General features: G+C 36.3%; 4 protein-coding genes and 1 long non-coding RNA gene across 7 annotated transcripts; 2 read left to right on the top strand and 3 right to left on the bottom strand.

The window, feature by feature from the left end:
* Positions 1-5791: 5791 nt before the first annotated feature.
* On the bottom strand, positions 5792-7510 carry LOC125468939. The gene is made up of 2 exons (XR_007251291.1): positions 7116-7510; positions 5792-6318 (listed from the first exon to the last, which is right to left on the bottom strand). It is a non-coding gene; the product is annotated as an uncharacterized LOC125468939 (long non-coding RNA).
* A 2077-nt stretch (positions 7511-9587) lies between these two features.
* Positions 9588-17562, top strand: LOC103934923 (DNA-directed RNA polymerase III subunit RPC3). Of its 2 annotated transcripts, none has more exons than XM_048565401.1 (15): positions 9588-9774; positions 9880-10027; positions 10158-10261; positions 10354-10417; positions 10580-10728; positions 10859-10999; positions 11105-11206; positions 11757-11868; positions 12213-12353; positions 12476-12513; positions 12602-12694; positions 12869-12952; positions 13054-13203; positions 13301-13476; positions 17474-17562. In XM_048565401.1, exons 1-14 carry the CDS (start codon positions 9703-9705, stop codon positions 13433-13435), a joined length of 1533 nt encoding a protein of 510 aa, XP_048421358.1. In that variant the 5' UTR covers positions 9588-9702; the 3' UTR covers positions 13436-13476; positions 17474-17562. The 2 variants fall into 2 exon arrangements, with proteins under 2 accessions (XP_048421358.1, XP_048421359.1); XM_048565402.1 differs by having other exon boundaries at positions 9589-9774; positions 10583-10728.
* On the bottom strand, positions 13733-15329 carry LOC125468987 (uncharacterized mitochondrial protein AtMg00810-like). The gene is made up of 3 exons (XM_048565856.1): positions 15282-15329; positions 14932-15070; positions 13733-14772 (listed from the first exon to the last, which is right to left on the bottom strand). Exons 1-3 carry the CDS (start codon positions 15327-15329, stop codon positions 13733-13735), a joined length of 1227 nt encoding a protein of 408 aa, XP_048421813.1.
* On the top strand, positions 15478-16569 carry LOC125468853. The gene is made up of 2 exons (XM_048565406.1): positions 15478-16025; positions 16199-16569. Exons 1-2 carry the CDS (start codon positions 15536-15538, stop codon positions 16237-16239), a joined length of 531 nt encoding a protein of 176 aa, XP_048421363.1. The 5' UTR covers positions 15478-15535; the 3' UTR covers positions 16240-16569.
* On the bottom strand, positions 17519-21119 carry LOC125468852 (cullin-associated NEDD8-dissociated protein 1-like). Of its 2 annotated transcripts, XM_048565404.1 has the most exons (4): positions 20920-21119; positions 20646-20805; positions 20321-20560; positions 17519-17729 (listed from the first exon to the last, which is right to left on the bottom strand). In XM_048565404.1, exons 1-4 carry the CDS (start codon positions 21084-21086, stop codon positions 17700-17702), a joined length of 597 nt encoding a protein of 198 aa, XP_048421361.1. In that variant the 5' UTR covers positions 21087-21119; the 3' UTR covers positions 17519-17699. The 2 variants fall into 2 exon arrangements, with proteins under 2 accessions (XP_048421361.1, XP_048421360.1); XM_048565403.1 differs by lacking the exon at positions 17519-17729 and having other exon boundaries at positions 20019-20560.
* Between the last annotated feature and the right edge of the window lies 1 nt (position 21120).

Raw genomic sequence — 21120 nt, 5'->3', positions numbered from 1 at the left:
TCTTCTAGTGGAAAAAAAAAAACCAAATTAATTTATGCTATTTTACTTAACCTACTTTGCTAATCATTATGGTCATTTAATGGAAAACAACAAAATTAATTATTTGTTTAAATAACATCAGTCAATCCAAAAAATAAAAAATTATGGTATTAAAAAAAAAATAAAAAAAATTCCACCATGTAATCAGACGTATCTCTCTCTTTCTGTCTATTTTTTTTGTTTTTTGAACAAATGATAGTATCTACCCTAAGAAAGTGGGAGAGTATGTAACATCCCACATCGCCCAGGGGAGTGATCCTTATATGTATATTTCCATCCCTACCTAGTACGAGGCCTTTTGGGAGCTCATTGGCTTCGGGTTCGATAGGAACTCCGAAGTTAAGCGAGTAGTGCGCGATAGCATTCCCAAGATGGGTGACCCATCGGGAAGTTCTCGTGTGAGTTCCCAGAAACAAAACCGTGAGGGCGTGGTAGGGGCCCAAAGCGGACAATATCGTACTACGGTGGTAGAGCGGGCCCAGGAAGTGATCCGCCCTGGACCGGGATGTGACAGAGTAGGCTAAGCCTTACAATGAGTTTGCCATAATAATGTGGTTCAACTTCGTCTTTGAGAATCGAACGTAAGACTTCTCACATACAAGTAGAGAGAAATACTACTATACCGTAGTACTAAGTGACTTTTCCTTTTGTCTATTATACTCTAATTACACCCCAAAATTTTGTCCTCCATTACACACTCATTTTCTTTGAATTTTGGTTCAAAACTAATGCATGTTATTTTATCAACTTAACCAACCTCATTTTCAATGTAACGAAGAAATTCACCTCAACATAATTTTATATTTCAAAGGCTTTTTCGTCAAAATGCTCTTTGAGATTCGCATAACTCCTCATTCTGGTCCTTGATAATGAAAATCAGTAAAAGTGGTCGCTGAGTTCGTCCACCGTAAATCATTTTGATTTGTCTGTGAAAAATCTGTTAATATTCTCGTTAAATTATCACATGAAGGACTATGTGATTATTTTAAATTGTCACATGAACAACATGACCACATTTTTAAGAGTATTTTTGTCAAACTAACCCATTCACTTAACGATGATATTGACAGATTTTTCACGGACAGATCAAAATAATTTATGGTGAACAAAATAAAAAATCCTTCTATCGATTTTAAATATTACTAACTAAAATAAAGAGTTATGCAATTTCAAAATTCATTTTGACGAAAAGGTTTCTATGATTGTATTAGTGAAGTCAATGGAGCTAACGTTCCTCACTATTTGATAACGACGCCTAAATGGCAAAAGGCATCCCATGTAAAACCAATCGATACTTTCTTTTCCTTTCAGCAATAGTTCCAGTTCCAACGAACACAATCACAAAAAAGAGTATTTTTTTTTTATTTTTTTTTTAACAAACATAGTATCTACATTAAGGAAGTAGGAGAGTGAGTTAAGCCTTACAATGAACTTGTCATAATAATATGGTTTAACTTCGCCTATGACAAAAATCAAATATAAGACTTCTCAATTACAAGTGAAGAAAAACACAACTAGACAGTAATACTAACTAACAAAAAAATACTAATTAAAAACGAAATTTTATACCAACAGATAAACAAGAAAAGGCATAAAGTTTGTCTTAAACGTTATGATGTATGGTAAACCAATTAATAATTTAGTTCGATCTATCAGCCCAACTTTCAGTTGTACCGTATAAATATAATATGCATGGCTAAAAGCTGTCCATGGCTATGGCGCCAACTCACTAATCTCGACCATTTTACAAATAGGACAATATTATATATGGATTAATTAACGAAAAGTCCGAATTAATTAGGCGTATCTGCGTATGCATGCAAAGTTGTGTACGAAACTGGATGATCTACCACGTTGTACGCATATGCGCAATGTCATAAACATATTAAATTTGATTTGATGTTGATTTCTGTGATGATTCTTGGTTTTTTTTTTTTTTTTCCTAACAATATTATCTACACCAAGAGAGTAAAGAAGTAGGCTAAACCTCATAATTAAATAATAATAATATGGTTCAAATTCATTTTTAATGAGAATCAAGTCTAAGACATCTTATTTAAAGTGATGGTTCTTGTTTTTGTCCTGATTAATTTCAGATGATTCATATTTCATAGGGCAGCAGGTGTATGTCTTATGGACAGATCTTAAAGCCGGTCTTTCGTCAATTCTTGGTCAGCTTGGTGGAGAGAAAACTAACACATTATATCGGAATAAAACATACGTTTCCCTATTTCATGGGCCATGGCAATTACCGGTATTTGGAAGAAATTATTGAAAAGTAAAACGTAGACCGGCTTCCGTAAGACCTTGTTGAACATTATATACAAGAAAAACTACAATCTTTAATTTTTTTTTTTTTTTAACACAATAAGGTGGTCTGTTAGAATTTTATACATGTAAAAACCGTTGGTTGTACGTCTCGAATATTCAACATGTTTTTATACTACAGTTATATATCATCTTATGTGGCATTTGATGGAGACAGCCACATCATTTAAATTAATTAGAACTTAATTTAAATTAAAAATCATTTAATAAACCAATAATTAAAAAAAAAAAAAAAAAAAAAAAAAAAGCTGGACTCAGCCGATGCTTTGGCGGGTGAGTCCACTTTGCTTTGCTTGGGAGCTGCATATTCTGAGCCTTTGGAGGGAGATCCTTTTGCTGCATTTATCTCTTCGCTTCGAATTTCCAGTACAACTTCACCTCCATTGGAAGAAACTTTTCCGACGTGCTTACTTCCCCACCTTTGAAAAGCTTTTCTCTTTCTATGACCTTCATTGAAACCCTACCACATCAAACATCACAAAAATCTTACATTAAACCCCAACTAAACAAAACACCAAAATCAGAATGGCATTCAAAAATGCGAATTTTTCATATTGTAGATAAATCCCAAGTTCCTTCTTTTCTTTCAGGATTAATCAAATCTTTATTTTCCAAATTAAATATTGAAGATTTATATCGATGGCTTTCTAACAACACCATAATAAACTAGTTTTGATCGAACTCTACAACATTAAACATCACAAAAAGCTTTCACTAAACCCCAAATAAAGAAACGACGGTACACCAGAAACAAAATCACATTTAAAAATTCTGACTTTTCAACCCTTTAGGCAGATATATCCAATCTCCATCGTTTTAACCAAAGATTGAAACTTTGCAACAAGTAATCTACTTCCCTTAACTGGAAAAGAAGTTAACTTGGCGCCAAAAAGATCAAATCAAACAGTACAAAGTGTCTAAAACAGTAAGAAATATTATTCTTATTCACCTAAATATATAAATAATTAGACTCACCACACCAGAGCTATTCACAGAGCAGAGACCACCCCACCAAGGAAAAAAACATGGAAGATCATTCCAGCAAGTTCTTTGATTCAATAGTGGAAGAAGAAACGGGAGAAGAAGCAGGATTGAACGGAGAAGGAAGGAGAAGACTCCTCGCATGCCACAATCACCATTTAATTCTAGCTTTTTTTTTTTAATTATTGGTTTATTAAATGTTTTTTAATTTAAATTAAATTCTGATTAATTTAAATGATGTGACTGTTCACATCAAATGCGACATAAGATGATATAAAAATATGGTATGAATAGCATTACTGATTCATAAATATCCATATTATAATTTGAGTAGTATACTAATATGACGTGATTCCAGTTACATGAAAATAAATTTATTATAAATGTTGACGAAAAACTACCTCCATATAACATGGAATGCTCTCCCCCGTGGTTTGCGGAGTCAAAGCTTTGAGTAAACAATGGTTTGAGATTGCTGTTGTTAGGGCATGGACTAAGGCGCAGAAATAGTTGTTAACCGACTGAGACATCAGTTTAGACATTCAAGTCTGAATTCCTTTTTGCCTACTAATTCCATGCCCATTTTAATGTCTGGGGAGCCATGCTTTCCTCAATTCTTTGAATTACCCCGAAATTAACTCCGGGTGTCGGAACAAAAGTGTGATTAGACCTAACTTTCTTTTGAATTTCTTGTCAAGCACTTAAACTCAAATGATTACGTTAAGTATTAAGTCATAATTAACTCATGGGAACGAGAAAAACTGTCCCACAAACAGTAGCTCCTAGTTTCTGCGTTTGCGGACGAGGTGGAATGTACTGTATGCGACACAATATATAGTATATTGCACATTTATTGATTCGGACATTGTTTTTAGGCCAAATTTTTTTCGTGATTCATGTGGTGACACGATACTTTTAATGTGACTCTCGTGGTGAAAAAGTTGTTAATTAAACCCTCGTAGTGAGCCTTGTTAGCAATTGAGGTCCAATTCAAGCTTCCATTATTCTTCATTCAAATAAAAGGAAAACTAATAAAAAATGCTTGAAAACTTTGAGTTTTAATAATAAGGACAAAATAAAAGGTAAAATGAATAATACTAGGATTGACTTTTTATTTGTTTATTTTGTGGAAAATATTTTTAATGACTTTTTGTTATGATGAACCACAATATATTGTGGAAGACATACTTTTGTCTTTGTGTGTGTGTGTGTGTGTGTTTTTTTTTTTTTGGGTTGGATATATGCTTTTGTCATTAGTGTGCAAAATACATTATGGTATGAGAAATGATGACTTTCGTGAATGGTTAATGTAAATTATCTCCCCTTTGTTTCAATTTGCTTTGTACATTGGAATCAAATGCCAACTCACAAGAGAAACAAGTGCATGTCATAACTCACCCAGAAAGAGCACATGTATACGGTATACCTAAGTCATGCTAGATGTCTATGGAATAAGATGTAATTTGAATTGAAATGATGAATTTGACTCATCCACATGATAGTCACATGAGTTTATTTAACGGATCATTAACAGAAGTTTGGATTTGGACCTCAATTGCTAACAGGGCTCACCACGGAGGTTTAATTAATAACTTTTTCACCACAAGGGTCACATTGAAAGTGCCGTGTCACCACAGGGATCAAGAAAAAAAAATTTGGCTTTGTTTTTAATACAAATGATATTTTTAACTAAAGGGTGGATAGAATAAATTGGTATCAAACTCATCATTTACGAGATTCAGACTTAAGACCTTTAACTTATAAGAGGAATACTAATAGACTGTAGTACTGAGTAACATTAAATTGCTTTGGACTTTAGTCTCAATTTAATTTAATAAGATATGATAATTGATTTGGAAGACTTAATATTTCGCCTTTGTTTGCATGACATGAAACATGCTCTCCTGTTCATTTGGTTAAATCTAAACGCTCACTCGTTAAAAATGATGTGCGGAAGAGGATTTCCATGCATGGGACTTGAGGTATTGAATCGTAATTGACTTCCATGCATCGAACTGTGAGTCTGTGACTTTTAGACATGGTTTGGGCTTCTGTTAAGAGCTATCGTTAAGAGGGTTTGGGGACTTTTGGGCTTCTTAACCATTTCATTTTCCATGAGATCCAATTGCAATTTTTCAAACATTTTTGTAATTATTTTTTTCCAATAAATATGCATTTCTCTTTATTCTCAAAAACAAGAAAAATGAAATACGCACCCCTGGTTAGTAGCAGGCAGTTATAATATCCATTATTGCAATGAACATTAGGTTACAAATCTATGGATCCTCAAGAGTAATCATGCATCGCCTTCTTACTCTCCGAGATTCTATTTCTTGACGTCCAAGGCTTATGATGTGTATATATAAAAATATTTACTTTATGAATGTTTTAAATAACCATATATATTAACATTTCTACACAAATTACTATCAGAGACCGTGGATGAAGAAAAGTGAGTACGTTGCTCCCTTAGATTTGATCTGAATCGATTAAACCTCACACTGCAAGCATGAGGGAATTAGCCACCATTCCAATCCTTCACACTTTCAGCGTGAGCTTTGATGACGTGCTAGAGACATGACCACTTACTTACATCAATTAATTTGACAGATGACACAATATACACCCTTTAATGTTTTAATCTTGGGCATCCATTACAAATAAGAACAAACATAAAAACTTAAGAACATTTCTAACTAAGAACCCAGAAACTGATTCTTCAAAGCTTCAATTCTTCGATCTTGCACCAACAGAGCTCATAGCTCAGCAATTTGAACATGGGAATATGATGCTCTGTACGGATTGGTAGAAACTAGTAGCTAGCGAAAGACAGTGATAAATAAATATCCAGTGTAATGGTGTTACTGTTGCTTTAACTTGTTTTTTTATTGATGATTATTCGTTCATTAATCATGCGGGGTTCCTTCACACCTGCCATGTCTTTGAGTATATATGTTCATATATTTGGCCCTGATTCCAGAACGACAAAAAAAATGAAGGGTTCAGAGTAGTAGTTCAGCTCTCATGCATACGCATAAATAACATATGTGTGTGTGTCCATCAGCGAGGCCCCATGGCTCCATGGGGCAAGAAAATATCCGACAATAATTACTGCTTTGATGCTAAATTTCTTGATGAGACGTTGACTTCGACATTTGTCTGATAAAATATCTCGTGCAGGATTTTGTAGTGTAAGAAGACTGTTCTTAATCTTATTTTATTTGAATCCAGTGATTTAAAACATCACAGTTTCTTGACAATGATAATATGCATGGCTATGAATTTCTATAAAAATATGGATGAATTTCTATAAAAAAAATGGATGATGAAATGATCCATCTTTTTGCCCTGCGTGATCACAGCAGGCGCATGGTGAACTGAATTGCACGGAGACTCCGATGATAATGGAACAACCATTATCAAACTAAGAACGAACCCTATCAAGAAATTAGCACAAGAACAAGTAACCACACACACACACACACACACACACATATAATTCCATAAATAATATTGACGAGTGATATACTCATCAGCTATATGCTTATGATCAATCTAGCACTTAGGTGGATATATTATTTGCAACTATTTTCCAGTTAAAAAAAACCTAGCCAGTGAAGTTTCTGCAAACATTTCATGCTTCACCCTATAATAACCAGCTGCGAATTAACTAAATTAACTAAATTATAATCATGAAGTTAATAAGCTCTCAAAAAATTCATCAAATTAATTCGCAAAGTAACGAGGGTTTACTTTTGATTTCATACCTGGATAAACCGATTATCACATGAGTTAGAAGTTTAGAGCAGATGATGGAAACGTCCGAAGGGATTGCATGATCCAACTATTTACATAGACGAAAACATAACCCGCCATGTCTGTATTGACGATGTTTGACATATATGATCAATTAGATCAATGCGATCCCTTTGGAAGCCTCCACCTGCACTAGATATATATTCTTCAAAATCCTAGCTCTCAAAAGAAATATGCATATGGCGTATATGGTGATTCAAGTCTCAGGAACTGGTTATTTGGGTTCTTGATGAGAAGGTTAGCTGTCTTTTAAATGCACAAGCTAAGCCCTTTTTGTTCTGTTCATGCATTTCGTGTGATGGGAAAGTTCATTTGCGTATGAGTCATGAGAATCGAGATGCTTATTTTCCTATCAGTCTATCTTTTCCAATCTACCTAGTTACTAAAGGTCAGCCAACTACTTTTCTCAACAAGTACTGTCAGAATCCACACGCTTTCAAACCACATTTCAATAATATATTAGCTACGTACGTGATCAATGATGCATACAATTAATATTTAAAGAGATAAATCCTCTTAAATAAGAGGACGGATCCATGATATCATTTTTTTATATAGGTTTTTATGGGACTTACTTCGTAATGTATTTTAACGATCTGAGTCTTCTATCTTTTAGAAGATCATTCATAGCCTAGGTCATCCTTGAAAAAAATTAGACAAATTCATTACCATTTAGATATTCATTTGTAGTAAAAAAAATAGACGAATACAGTTCTACAAAGAAACCCTAAACTCTTAAGAGTTTTAGATTTATGTGATTTTTTGTAGACATGATTTTTTAGGAAATATCTAAACGATAGACGATTCGGATCGTTTAAATACATTACAAAGTGGGTCCTACAAAAACATGTGTAAAGAAATGGTGTCATGTATCCGTTCCTCTTAAATAATAGGGAACTTTAACGAAAAACTCCTCGTATTATTTACTTTAACGAAAAATCACATTGTTACACTAAAATGTCAATTCTGGTACCATTCACCTTATCATTTTTTTTGTCTTTATCGTTAAAACTCAAAATTTTCAAAACCTTTTGATTAGTTTTTCTTAAATAATATGACATATAGCGACAATGCCATGCAATACAAAAATATGATCTCGCTAATACTTTCTTTTCAAATATTTCTTCATATACCATAAGTAAGTTGTATGTAAGGATTATTTGGGCAATTAATTAATGGGGGGTATTATGTATGTAATAACGAATGAATACCACATCATATATGAACATATGTGGCCTACGGCATTCAATCGGTTCAAAAGTAATCAATCTCTAAACGGGGTATAGTAGTAGTAAAGGGAACCGACAAGATAATATGGGGGCAACTGCAGAATTGCATTTGCATGTTCATATAAAGCAGGTAAAAGTTGTAATCAAATATCTATTCTTGCCACCAAAAAACTCAGCATTATTCCCTATATAGAAAATGACATTTTGCTTTACACGCGTGTAATTTTCTCTTTTTAAATTTAATTTTTATTATTTTAAATATTTAATTGTATTAAAAAATTAATTTACTGTCTATAATTTGAAAAATAAAGGTTAGTAACTCTCTTTACGTCGGGTTGTTTTCTTTTGATTATTTTACTAATTTGTCTTATTTAATTAAACTATTCTTGTTCAGAGTTGTAAGAAGGGAGGGGCATTTTGGTACTATGAATGAGTTACCAATTTGCCTTCTCCCTTCATATATATAGAGAGTTTTAATTATTTTAGTATATTTAACACTGTTCATGCATGTTCACACGTATACATACACGACTTTATTTATAGTAAAAGAAATTAATGTTGTTAACCTCGATGTCACATGAACAAATGTTTAATTGCATTGGGGTTGATTTGAATGTGATCGAAAAGACATTTATATTAAGACAAAATTAAGGAAGCCAACTACCACTAGCAAGTGCATAGTTTAATTTGCAGCTTAACCATGACCATACCCCTCTCAAGTCTCAACATTGAATATGACACATTTTCGTTTCAATCATTCATAAATACGGAAAATTATATATATTTTTGATCGTATACACAAGTTTTAGTGTGTCAAGTAAAATAAAAAAATATAAACGATGTAATCTCAATACATTCCTTGAAGTAAATCAATTGAACTTTTCAACAATTCTCAAGGTGATCGGTAGTTTTTTTCTTTCTTACAATCGATATTGAATGAAGGGAGAATCTAAAAATCTCATATTTAAGCACGAATGCTCTTAACCAATTGAGTTACAAACTCTTTACCGGATAATATCATTTTTAAATTTAACGGATTGAGGTGATGTTTCTCCTGTTTCAAACAAAGAGATGATGTTTCTCTTAACAAATCCAGTCTAGAGGTTGCCATTCGGCCCAAATTACGGACCAGGCCTACTAAGGGCTAAAATTTGGTCCTTGTTAATCGGCCCGTATTAGCTTAATAGGGTTCAATCGGCTGTGTTTGAATTAAAGGAAAAAAAAACCCTGAGAGCCTGCAACTCTCGCCTGTGCAGTTTTCTGATCATTTCCCGCCTATCTTTGCCGCTCCTCAACTGAGAAGAAGAAGATGCCGGCGACCCACTTCGGCGTCAAGTACGCCGTACACATCATCACCTCCCACTTCGGCAATCTTGTCGCTGTACTCTCTCTCTCTCTCTCTCTCTCTCTAAAGCTTCCACCTTTCCCCCCTCTTTTTTCCTAATTTTTCTGTAATGATTACTAATTAATGTGTTTACGGATGCAGAATGTGTGTGAAAATCTTCTGAAACGAGGACCCCTAACACTGAGACTCCTAATTGGGTTCACGGAGCTCACCCCTCAGCAAGTCAAGAACTCCCTCCTCATCCTAATCCAGCACAATTGCGTTCAGCCCTTCTCCGTCGACCAAGCAGGTACTTCTCTCACACCCTAACCCTAACAATCTTAGTGTTCGTTGAAAATTTTGTGACCCCTTTTGGGATTTGATTGATTTGATCAATGTGCATGATAAAGTGAGTGACTTGGTTTGTGAATGTGATTCAGAGGGCCCGAAAGTCACTCAGTATGTAGCGCTGTTCGATAACATACTCCATCGATGGAGGTTTGCCAAATTCATGACGGTTGTTTCCCAGGAATTCGATAAAGAGGCTAGTTTTTTGCCTCTTTTGGTTTTGACTTTGGTTTGTTGTTTTTAATTGATCAATTCTCAGATTACTGCCTTTTGCTCATTGTTTTGCAGTGTGAACTAATTATTAAGGATTTGCTTGAGAATGGTAGGCTTACACTAAAACAAATAACTGAAGGTAACCCTTTTCTCAGCGTTTGATTGCATTTTTTGTTGACTGGTTTTGCTTGAATTTACAGCTATTTGGGTTCTTGCGTTTGAGCGTACAACTAGTATCAGTTCCCATAACTTGCTATGTTTTTGTTTTGTAAATTATAGGTTTTTGTTTTATTTTTCAAAGCAGGAGAATATGCAGTTAAGGATACTGTTGAGAAAAGCTTTCTTAAACTTGTGAACGCTCATTTTGTGGAACGCTGCCCTGCTCCTGAAGCAGTTCTTGAAGAAGCAAGTAAAGATGCTCCAAAGAAGCGAGGTCCTAAGTCTTCCAAGGTAAAGACTCCACTTGTATGCTTGAAAATTAAGAAAAGAGATCTTTAGTTATGCACCTCCTTAAGTTGCACATTTTTTACTTTGTTTTTTCAAAAGTGTATTTTATAAATCATTTTTGGAATTTCAACAGATTGTTGAAGTACCGGAGACTATAGAACAACGTGTTGTAGCAGCAGCAGCACCTTCAGCAGCTATGAGATTTTCAATCCTGACTGATTCTGAAACCGATGCTCATGGGGGTAGTTCTTCTAGTATGAGTACTGGGGACAAGGTTGGTATAAGTATGGTCATTTTTAGACACCAGGGATAGTTTGTTCTAATATAAAAGTTCTTGAAAAGCTACTCTATCCTAATGTGCTATTTTCTGCATTTACAGCGAAAGCATGATGCTTTGGAGTTGGATGAAGAATTTGCTAATAATGAAGTGGTTATTTGGCGTGCTAATTTTGAGGAATTCATTCGCTGCCTAAGGCACAAGGTCAGTTTTCTGTCTGCTTTCTTTTGAATTATAATTATCCATTCATACTAATGAGAGCAGTTGGATTTTCTGGTTAAACATTATATGTTGAGTATGTTTTGGCATAATCTGGATTTGTTTATGCGGATGCTCTGTATGCTCTATTGATACTAACTGGTAGAGATAGTTCAGTTTTCGATGACTAGAAGAAGGTCAAGAGTGAGTTAAATATTGCCATGCTTTTCAGAAACTACATGTTGGGTTTCCATTTGAGTTCAAAGTTCAAACATTTCCCTCTTTTGTAAGTATAGAGTTTGGTTCATTGAAATGAACCTTAGAGTAGACTGAACATCCAAATGGGCATTGCTTGGTTGACAAAAAAGAATTAATTATGCAAGGGAAAGGGAAATCCTCCGTGGAATGTCCAAATACTACCTGAGTTCTTTCTCTGCATTATTAATTGTGTTCCTATACGTAACCTTATCATTTTACGAGATGCATTCCTTTATCTTTTGATATGGTTCTGCATGGTCTGCCTGAGGTGAAAGTAAATTTTCGTTTTATGGTCTAGGCTTGCGTTGAGAATGTGAGAGCACGTCTGGATGACGGAGCTGCACTTGTCTTAAGAGCAATGCTTAAGTCAACTAGAACTGCAGAGAAGAAAGTAAAGATGGAAAATTCAGGTAAACTTGAAGTATGGATTATTGCGTGGTGAATTGGTTATTTTCAGTTCAATTATTCGGCCAAGAAAATGTTGATGAATTTAGAAATAACATGATACGTTAATAATTTCTATAGGCCAAGACAGTGTTGATTCAGAACTACTTAAAATACAAACAATTTAACAATAGTAGTTGGGGAGGAGTATGATCAAACAAAAAAGAAAAGTTCGAAAATTAGCCAAGGAATAACCTTAATAAATTAAACCAACAAATACAAATAATAATTATTTTAGAAATAACATGAAACCTTAATAAATTAAACGAAGGAATAGTTTCGTTGATTGTTTTGCTGATTGATTTTGCAGTTCCTGTATCATTCAGTACTATTTATGAGGAGGTGATAAACAGTGAAGCTGGTCGTAATTTGACATGTGATCGCGTCAAAGCTTCCCTCAGCCTGTTGTGCGATGAAAGAGATGTAGATGAGGATGAATCCTATAGTGTTGGTACAATTCGCTTCTTCTCATACAATTGATTTCTGGTTTTTATTTTTCCTTTATCTTTCTTATGGATAACATAGTAACAGATTTGCACTGAGTTTTCATTGACGCATTTATTTCTTGTACAGACTTGAAGAAAATTCTGGAGCTGGCTCAGAATGATGAGGTTTTATCTGATTTTGTTCTTTCAAGATATATGAAAATTCATTTTTATTCACCAGGACCGATGTCTAAGTACCTTTTCTTTTCTGCAGGTGGAGTCAATTGTTTTGAAAAGATATGGGAGAGATGCTTATAAAATGTTTAGGCTACTGTCGACTTCAAGTCGTGCACTTGAGACGGATAAGGTAATAACTTTGTTATGATCTCCACCGCTCGCATCTGTACGATGAATTATTCAGTTTATCATGAGCGTTGGTAGCATGACCACAGAATTTAACGTGTTTGGGGCAAGTCAAGGTTTTTGTTGTTGTTAGAATAGCACATTTGATATTTCAAATACTTACCCCAATACTTTATAGATTTCAGATATGACACTTGTTGAAAAGAAGGAAACTCCCACAATTCTCTATAAGCTGTGGAAGGATGAGTACTTGCTTATGGAGGTAAAGCACTTCCCTGTTATATGTACCACATGCACACGCACACGCAGCCGTGCTAGTGTTCTTACTTTTGCTCTCTACGACAATGTGTCATCTCGTTGCAGAGATTAGCTGTGACGGGAGCCAGACAGGCACAGTTCTTGGTGTGGAAGGTAGACAGGCCCATTGTTTGGAAACATGTTTTAGATGAGATGTTCCACGCAGCGCTGAATCTGAGTCTTCGACTGGCGTACGAGGACGAACAGATTAAAGAGGTTCGTAAAAACACACAATGTTATGGTTCTAGTATGTTCAGTTCGGAAACGGTTCACATTCGTATTCTGAACAATCGAAGTTGTCTCATATTTGCAGGTGCAACTTCTCCCAGCGCACAAGCGAACGGGGCCATTGGGGAAACAATGGCAAAGATTTAGAAATGTGGTTTATGTTATGCACGCATCCCAATTGAAGATTGATGATGCTATCATGCTCTTCCATGACTTCTGATTCTACACTAATTGTAACTCTTATTAATATGACTCGAAAACATTAAAGAATATTGCTTTGATCACTTATATTTCTATAAGATGCTGCAATGGCAGCATGGTTTATATACAGTTTGCATATACACGCATGCAATAAACAATATTAAAGGTGACAGATAAACAACAATAAATGTGGCAGAAGCCATGTGATTGTCTGGCTGGGATTATTCCTTCTGTTGTCCAGGTTGTACAGCAGATAGTTGAGTCCAGGTTGTACAGCAGATAGTTGAGAGAGTTATGTAGGTAATGGACTGTGTTGTTATGATCCTTTCGGTTGCAGATTGCAGCGGGAAGGTTGTGGTTGAATTGGTGGTGCTGACGTGGACCTTTCGTTAGGGTGTAGAGATTTATCCAAACTAGGTTTATCACGCCCCCGCAAGCTGACAGGGCGTTGACGAACAGGAAGCTTGGAGATAAGATAATGGAAGTGAACAGATGACAACCCTTTGGTTAAAAAATCGGCAATTTGGTCTGTGGTAGCCACATAACCAACTTCGATTTCCTTGCGAATGACCTTGTCCCAGATGTAGTGATAATCCACTTCAACATGGCGCATGCGAGCTTGATAAACGGGATTGGAAGCAACAGCAATGGCGCTGATATTATCACACCAGAGACGAGGTGGCTGTAATGGAAGATATAGATCACGGAATAGATTGCGAAACCATGAGAGATGGGCAGAAGTATAGGCAAGTTGACGATACTCCGCCTCTGTGCTAGACCGTGACACTCCACGTTGCTTTTTCGAACTCCAGGAAATTAAATTATCGCCAAGAAATATGCAGTGACCGCCAGTGGAACGACGGTTATCAGGGTCGCCAGCGTAGTCAGCATCAACGAAGGCAGTTAGAGTGAGAGGACTGGGTTTGTAAATTAAGCCATGATCATGTGTGCCTTTCAAATACCGTAATATGCGTTTGACTGCAGCCCAATGTGCAGTAGTTGGAGAGTGCATGTACTGACATACTTGGTTGACAGCGTAAGCAATATCAGGACGGGTAAAGAGAAGGTATTGAAGGGCGCCCACAACACTGCGAAAAGAAGATCCATCGGAGAGGGGCTCACCATCATATAAACTTAAGCGTTTACCACTGGGAACTGGCGTTGAGATGGGCTTGGCGTCAGCCATATTAGTTTTCTGTAGAAGCTCCAAAATGTACTTGGACTGAGTGAGATAGAAGGCAGAAGGCGTCCGGGAAACCTCCATCCCCAAGAAGTAGTGTAAGGGCCCAAGATCTTTCATTGCAAAATGAGTACCAAGCTGCGTGATAAACTGAGACAAGTGAGCATTGGTGTTCCCTGTGATTAAAATGTCATCCACATAGATGAGAAGATAAAGGATTGTTGAGCCATCAAAATAGGTGAAGAGAGACGAGTCAGCTTGGGAAGCAGTGAAGCCCAAGTCTTCTAATTTCTGGGAAAAACATTGAAATCAAGCACGGGGTGCTTGTTTCAAACCGTATAGGGACCTTCGAAGTCGACACACATGAGAGGGAAACTGTGGATCAATGAACCCTGCAGGTTGGCGCATATAAACTTCCTCATTCAAGGTGCCATGAAGGAAGGCATTTTGAACATCAAGCTGGCGGATAGGCCACTGAAAGTGAAGAGCAATAGAGAGAATGAGCCGAATGGTGGCATGGGTGACCACCGGACTGAAGGTTTCGCAGAAATCAATGCCTTCTTGCTGATGAAAGCCATTTGCAACTAGTCTAGCTTTAAAACGCTCGATGGAACCATCAGAGTTCTTTTTTTATGCGATACACCCATTTATTTGGTAACACATTCATAGAAGACTTGTAGGGTACCAAAGTCCAAGTGCCTGTACGCTGTAAAGCGTTAAATTCATCTGCCATTGCTTGGCGCCATTGGGGAGACTTATTGGCCTGGGAGAAACATGTGGGCTCAACCAAAGTATTAGTAACAGTAGTGATGCAAGCATATCTGGGATTTGGTTTTCGAATTCCTTGTTGACCACGCGTGATCACGGGATGAGGCCATCAATTACAGTGCCTTGGAGGCTCTTCTTCTTGGTGCAGAGAGACGTCAAAAGCTTCATACTATGTTTGAAACTGGGCCCACTGCCCTTGCTGCTGGAAGAGGTCGTTCAGGCTCTTCCCGTGGTCACGGTGCTCCTCGCGGAGGCCGTGGTCACTTCAATGGCAGCCGTGGCCAGTTTCCTCCTCGTCCTCAAGGCCAAGACCACTATGCTCCTCCACCCCGACAACCCCATGATGGCGTTCTTGGTGCTCCTCCTTCTCCAACCCAATCTGGTGGCCGTATCCAATGCCAAATATGTCGTCATCACGGCCATTCTGCAATCAATTGTTTCAATCGCCTTAATATGGCCTATGAAGGACGTGTTCCTGCTCCACGTCTCCAAGCTTATGCTGCTGCTGCACCGTCTCCGGCATCTGCCTCTCCCTCTGGCATTCAAAACTGGCTTTTTGACTCTGGAGCCAATGCACATATCACCAATGATTTACATCAAGTTTCGAATCCTCGTCCCTACAATGGCACTGACAATGTTAATGGCGTGGTGGATGGATCAGGTTTGCACATTTCTCATGTTGGCACTTCTTTTCTTCACACACCCAATCACTCATTTACCCTTCCCAACACCCTTCACTGCCCTAATGCTTCTACTAATGTTATTTCCATCAATCAATTTACCAAAGACAACCATTGTTCACTAACCTTATATCCCAATTCCTACCGTGTTCAGGACCTTCAAACGGGGAAGATGCTTTTGCACGGCCGGAGTAAAAATGGTTTTTATCCATTTTCAAGTTCTTCTGTGGTCAACCATGGAGTCTCTGCATTTGTTGGTGTTAGAGTGTCGGATGCTATTTGGCATTCTAGGTTAGGTCACCCTGCAATTTCTGTTTTGCGTCGTCTAATTTCCCAAAATAAATTACCTTTAACTGGTAATGCAACCTACGACTTTTGTTCATCCTGTCCCCTTGGCAAAAGTCATAAGTTGCCATTTAATTTATCTTCTTCCCAGTCATCGTGTCCTTTGGAATTAATACATTCCTATGTATGGATTTCTCCTTCTTATTCAATTAATGGTTACAAGTATTATGTTGTTTTTGTGGATGACTTTTCTCGTTATGCATGGCTCTATCCTTTAAAGTTAAAATCTGATGTTTTTCAAACCTTTGTTCATTTTAAAAAGCTTGCAGAAAATATGTTCAACACCAAAATTAAATTTTTTTCAATCTGATGGTGGAGGAGAGTTTGTCAATTCCTCTTTTAAACACCTTTTTTCTCAACATGGCATTCATCATAGACTCAGTTGTCCTCATCATCCCGAGCAAAACGGTCTCGCAGAACGTAAACATCGTCATCTTGTTGAAATTGGCTTAACTTTACTTGCTTATGCGTCTCTTCCTCACACTTTCTGGGATGACGCTTTTCACACTGCAAATTATCTCATTAATCGTCTTCCCACCAAAATCTTGAATGGCGTCTCCCCTTTCCAAAAACTGTTTTCAAAATCACCCCAGTATGATTTTCTCAAAGTATTTGGTTGTGCTTGTTTTCCCTATTTACGTCCATACACTGATACTAAACTTAAGTTTCGATCAAAACAATGCATTTTCTTAGGATACTCATTAAATTATCAAGGTTATAAAGAATATTGCTTTGATCACTTATATTTCTATAAGATGCTGCAATGGCAGCATGGTTTATATACAGTTTGCATATACACGCATGCAATAAACAATATTAAAGGTGACAGATAAACAACAATAAATGTGGCAGAAGCCATGTGATTGTCTGGCTGGGATTATTCCTTCTGTTGTCCAGGTTGTACAGCAGATAGTTGAGTCCAGGTTGTACAGCAGATAGTTGAGAGAGTTGTGTAGGTAATGGACTGTGTTGTTATGATCCTTTCGGTTGCAGATTGCAGCGGGAAGGTTGTGGTTGAATTGGTGGTGCTGACGTGGACCTTTCGTTAGGGTGTAGAGATTTATCCAAACTAGGTTTATCAAACATGACTTAATCAAAAGCGTTTTTAGTTGTTAAAGAACACTTTTGATCCATTCCAAATTGGATCGCATAAAAAGCAAAGTTCGTATTTCATAACTGATCTCCCAAAATTGTAGCAGCAATGTGTGTATCATGAAAACGGAAAAAATCACTCTGATCAGAAAACTCACTCGTTATAGCCAGATTAGCGTCTCCCGATCGATTGTTGCTGCTTCAATATGCCACCGTCGTCACCCCATAAAAGACTGGTTTGGTGCTGCCTGCAGAAAACATGACGAAAGGAAACCTTAATAAAAATGGGGATTAGTTGTGGGATACACATCATATTGAATTTTAACTATTCAAACCGTTTATTTTTCAAATTGTACCTTATAGATCATCTTTGTAAAACATTAGCCAAATCGAAAATATTTAAGACATCTAATTGGATTAAAAAAAAAAAAATACTCTCTCAAAGAAAGGCATGGGGCATTACTTGTTATGTTAGGTTCTTAGTATGAGTTGTCTACCTTTTCTTCTTTTACTTCATGGTTCCAGAAGTGCTTTTTCAACTCTCAAAAAGAAGTAGACCTTCTTTCGTCCTCACTTTTGTTCAATTATAAATAACATCTAATTTGATTCAAAAAAATTAACGAATATTTTGTTATATGAGAAACAAACACCAAGTTCCATTCATTGGCAGCAAACAACTATAAAGTAAACAAACAAGATTGGAAGTTCACTCCCACATATATACTAAATCAAATGATTCCGGTACTCCCATCCTTGCAACGTGCTCTTTAAACATTGTTACTTTGGTCCTTTATCAAACTCCAATGAGTTTGCCAATATACTTCCAGTGAAGAACAAATTCTTCCATACACAATTAAACTAGTTATTCAACGAATAACCGTGACATGCAACTATGAATTGAATTGAAAACACAATAGTCTTAAACAGAAATAACATAGGGCAAACAACACTCCCACTAATTTAGCATATCAACAACTTAATGTCTAAAAGACTTTCTTATAGCAGTAGAATTAGCCAATTTCTAACTGGTTAGCCACAATGATTCTTTATTGCACACATCCTTTAAATAAACCAAAGGAATCCTTACTGCATAAGCGTACATTAGGTTAATATGCAAGAATAACTTGATTGTAGAACAACACTTTTGATAAAATTTTGAAACATGCACGCTTTACTAGCCACTTTACTACGTCAATCAGTTTATACATAAGCATATTACCATAAAATTTCCTAAGCATGCAAATTAATCACAATCTCAATAAAAGAATATCACAGTCTGTCCTCCACAAGATATCTCATCTATTTCTTGGCATTCGTTTCAACATGTACGATGGATACCCAAAATATATAATCAAACAGTAAGGGATAATTAGACCTACAGAGATATAGGTATTAATTTTAGGTCTTATTAACATCATACTCGTTATTAAAGATCAACATGCAACCATCCAAGGCAACCATCTGCAAGAGACAGAAGATTGACAATGCACACATACATCATATACTTATGCAACTTAATCATGTTGTCATTGTCAGAAGCATGATTTAACGGTAATTCTTTCAACAATCAGTTGCTATCAACAATTAGTTGCTAATGTATTACACATACATTCAACATAGAAGGAAACCTTAATACATATGGTAAAACTTTAGTTCATTTTCATGTGTTAGGACGATACAAAAACAACTCCCACATACATTTAGAACACTGCCTATGGAACAATTTAATGAGTATGTAGCCCAAAACTTTTTACTTTTATTCTCCCACTTGGGAAAACACTCCTTCACCAAAATTAGTCATAACATACATATTCAATAGGTACTAAATTATCAGAAAGTAGCAGGAAGTACGGTGCTGAAAAAACTTGCACCAGTGGTAACACATTGTCAAGAGCTACACTGAGTTTTGGAAGAGTTTGTACCCAAATGGAACAGGGGTGTGGAGTTCTACTGAAAACTCATGGCACACAGGGTCAAAACATATTATTACTATGACTCATTGAGTGAAAACTAGATGCAAACATATTTCAGGGGTCCGTATCTAGTATCATACCGAATACAGTTTCTATGTCATGCTTCCAATAAAATTGATCCCCAAAACAGCAGAATCATTGGTACAGAAAACATACCCAAAAACTATGAATTTCGCCTTCTTCATCTGCTCCGCTATATATTAATTTTCATTATTCATGCATGATTATGTTACACCTTTGGGCAAGAAACATAAACAGCCATAATTTGATAATAGATTATGTAACCTTATAGTATAACAGTCATGTAAAAGATTAAGAAAACAACCAAGATTTCAAGTCTTTGGACAAGAAAACAGTCAACTTAATTCTCTTAAAAATGTTATACCCATCTCAACCCATTCATACATTCCTCTCTTTGGAAAAGAATATTGACATGTTATGAATTTTTAAAACCATAATTTACATAATCCAATTCTTGAAGTCTTTTCACTTTGGTGAAAAAGATATGTACACAAGTCAGCATTGCGAAACTTCACTCATATATTTTTCTTGAAGAAGTAGAGGTTAATGTAGAAAATATTATCGTAGAAGACTTTATATTTATACAATTAACATTGATGTATTAATCTGTTAAGAATAAAAACATCAACCCTACATGCAACTTTTATTTATTTATTTTTTTTTTTCAGCCTAAGAACTAACGTTGATTCTCTATATGGTCGTGGTAGTGGATTTAATCTCTTCTAAAATCTATTAGGCTACCCCAACTGTACAATGACAGTTTGCTTACACCACCAAATCCTGTCATCCGTGAATATAATCATAATTGGGTTGATTTCATCTTTTTTCCGAACAGGACGACTTACTGAATTTGTAGTGCTGTCATCTTTGAGAATTTCAGTGAGCATTTTCACGGTAGATGAACATTGCTGGTCACCAGCAGCAAGGCAAAGGACGGCCACACATTGAGCTATTGAATACAAAGCTTGCTTTGCAACCCCACCCAACTGAGGAGATGGTTTAGCACTCAAAAGAAGAGAGTCTAGCAAGGCATCAAAACTTGTATTTGCAGAATACACCAAGGAAGCGAAATTTTTTTGCAAAGCCTGCATTATTCAACAAAGCATGTTCTCAAACATGTGCAAAGTTTCAATATCATAACAAAACACCCGCTAGGTAGAAATTTTTTACCGAAAGGGCAAGCCCCTGCACCAATGAGCTTCTAATTAACGGTAGTGCTTGCGGAAGAACTTTGCTTCTAAGAGCCAAACCAACAACTGGGCTTGACCTGTCCACCATCAAGGTGCAGCAGAGTTCCAGGGCAAGGGCCGTCATATGCAAGTCCGAATCACTGTAAAGGGGTATTGAAAGGAAATTAGGGTTCAGAAACTAAACCACCCAGCTACTGATCAGACAATACTATGAATAGAACAAAATGAAAAAAAGGTTGAAGCAGCAAAAGAACCTTATCAGTGTAGCAAGCTCTACAATAATAACTTCATAAGCTGCTGAACCAATTTTGTTGCCGTAAGCAATAATTAGGGAATTCAAGGTCCCCAATTTGGCCTGTCTTAAATGCCGATTGGCCTGATTTCCACAAAGGCAAAGAATGTTAGAAAAAATTCCATACATGTTTGAGGGGTTCTAAAACAAATGTCATAAAAAA

Source organism: the organism of the source record quoted next, unplaced genomic scaffold, assembly GCF_019419815.1.
Source record: "Pyrus x bretschneideri cultivar Hongxiangsu unplaced genomic scaffold, Pyrus_bretschneideri_v1 Contig4, whole genome shotgun sequence".
NCBI classification, from domain to species: Eukaryota; Viridiplantae; Streptophyta; class Magnoliopsida; order Rosales; family Rosaceae; genus Pyrus; species Pyrus x bretschneideri.
Note: the sequence above shows the minus strand (reverse complement) of the source record. Positions and strands in the feature narration are given on the sequence as shown.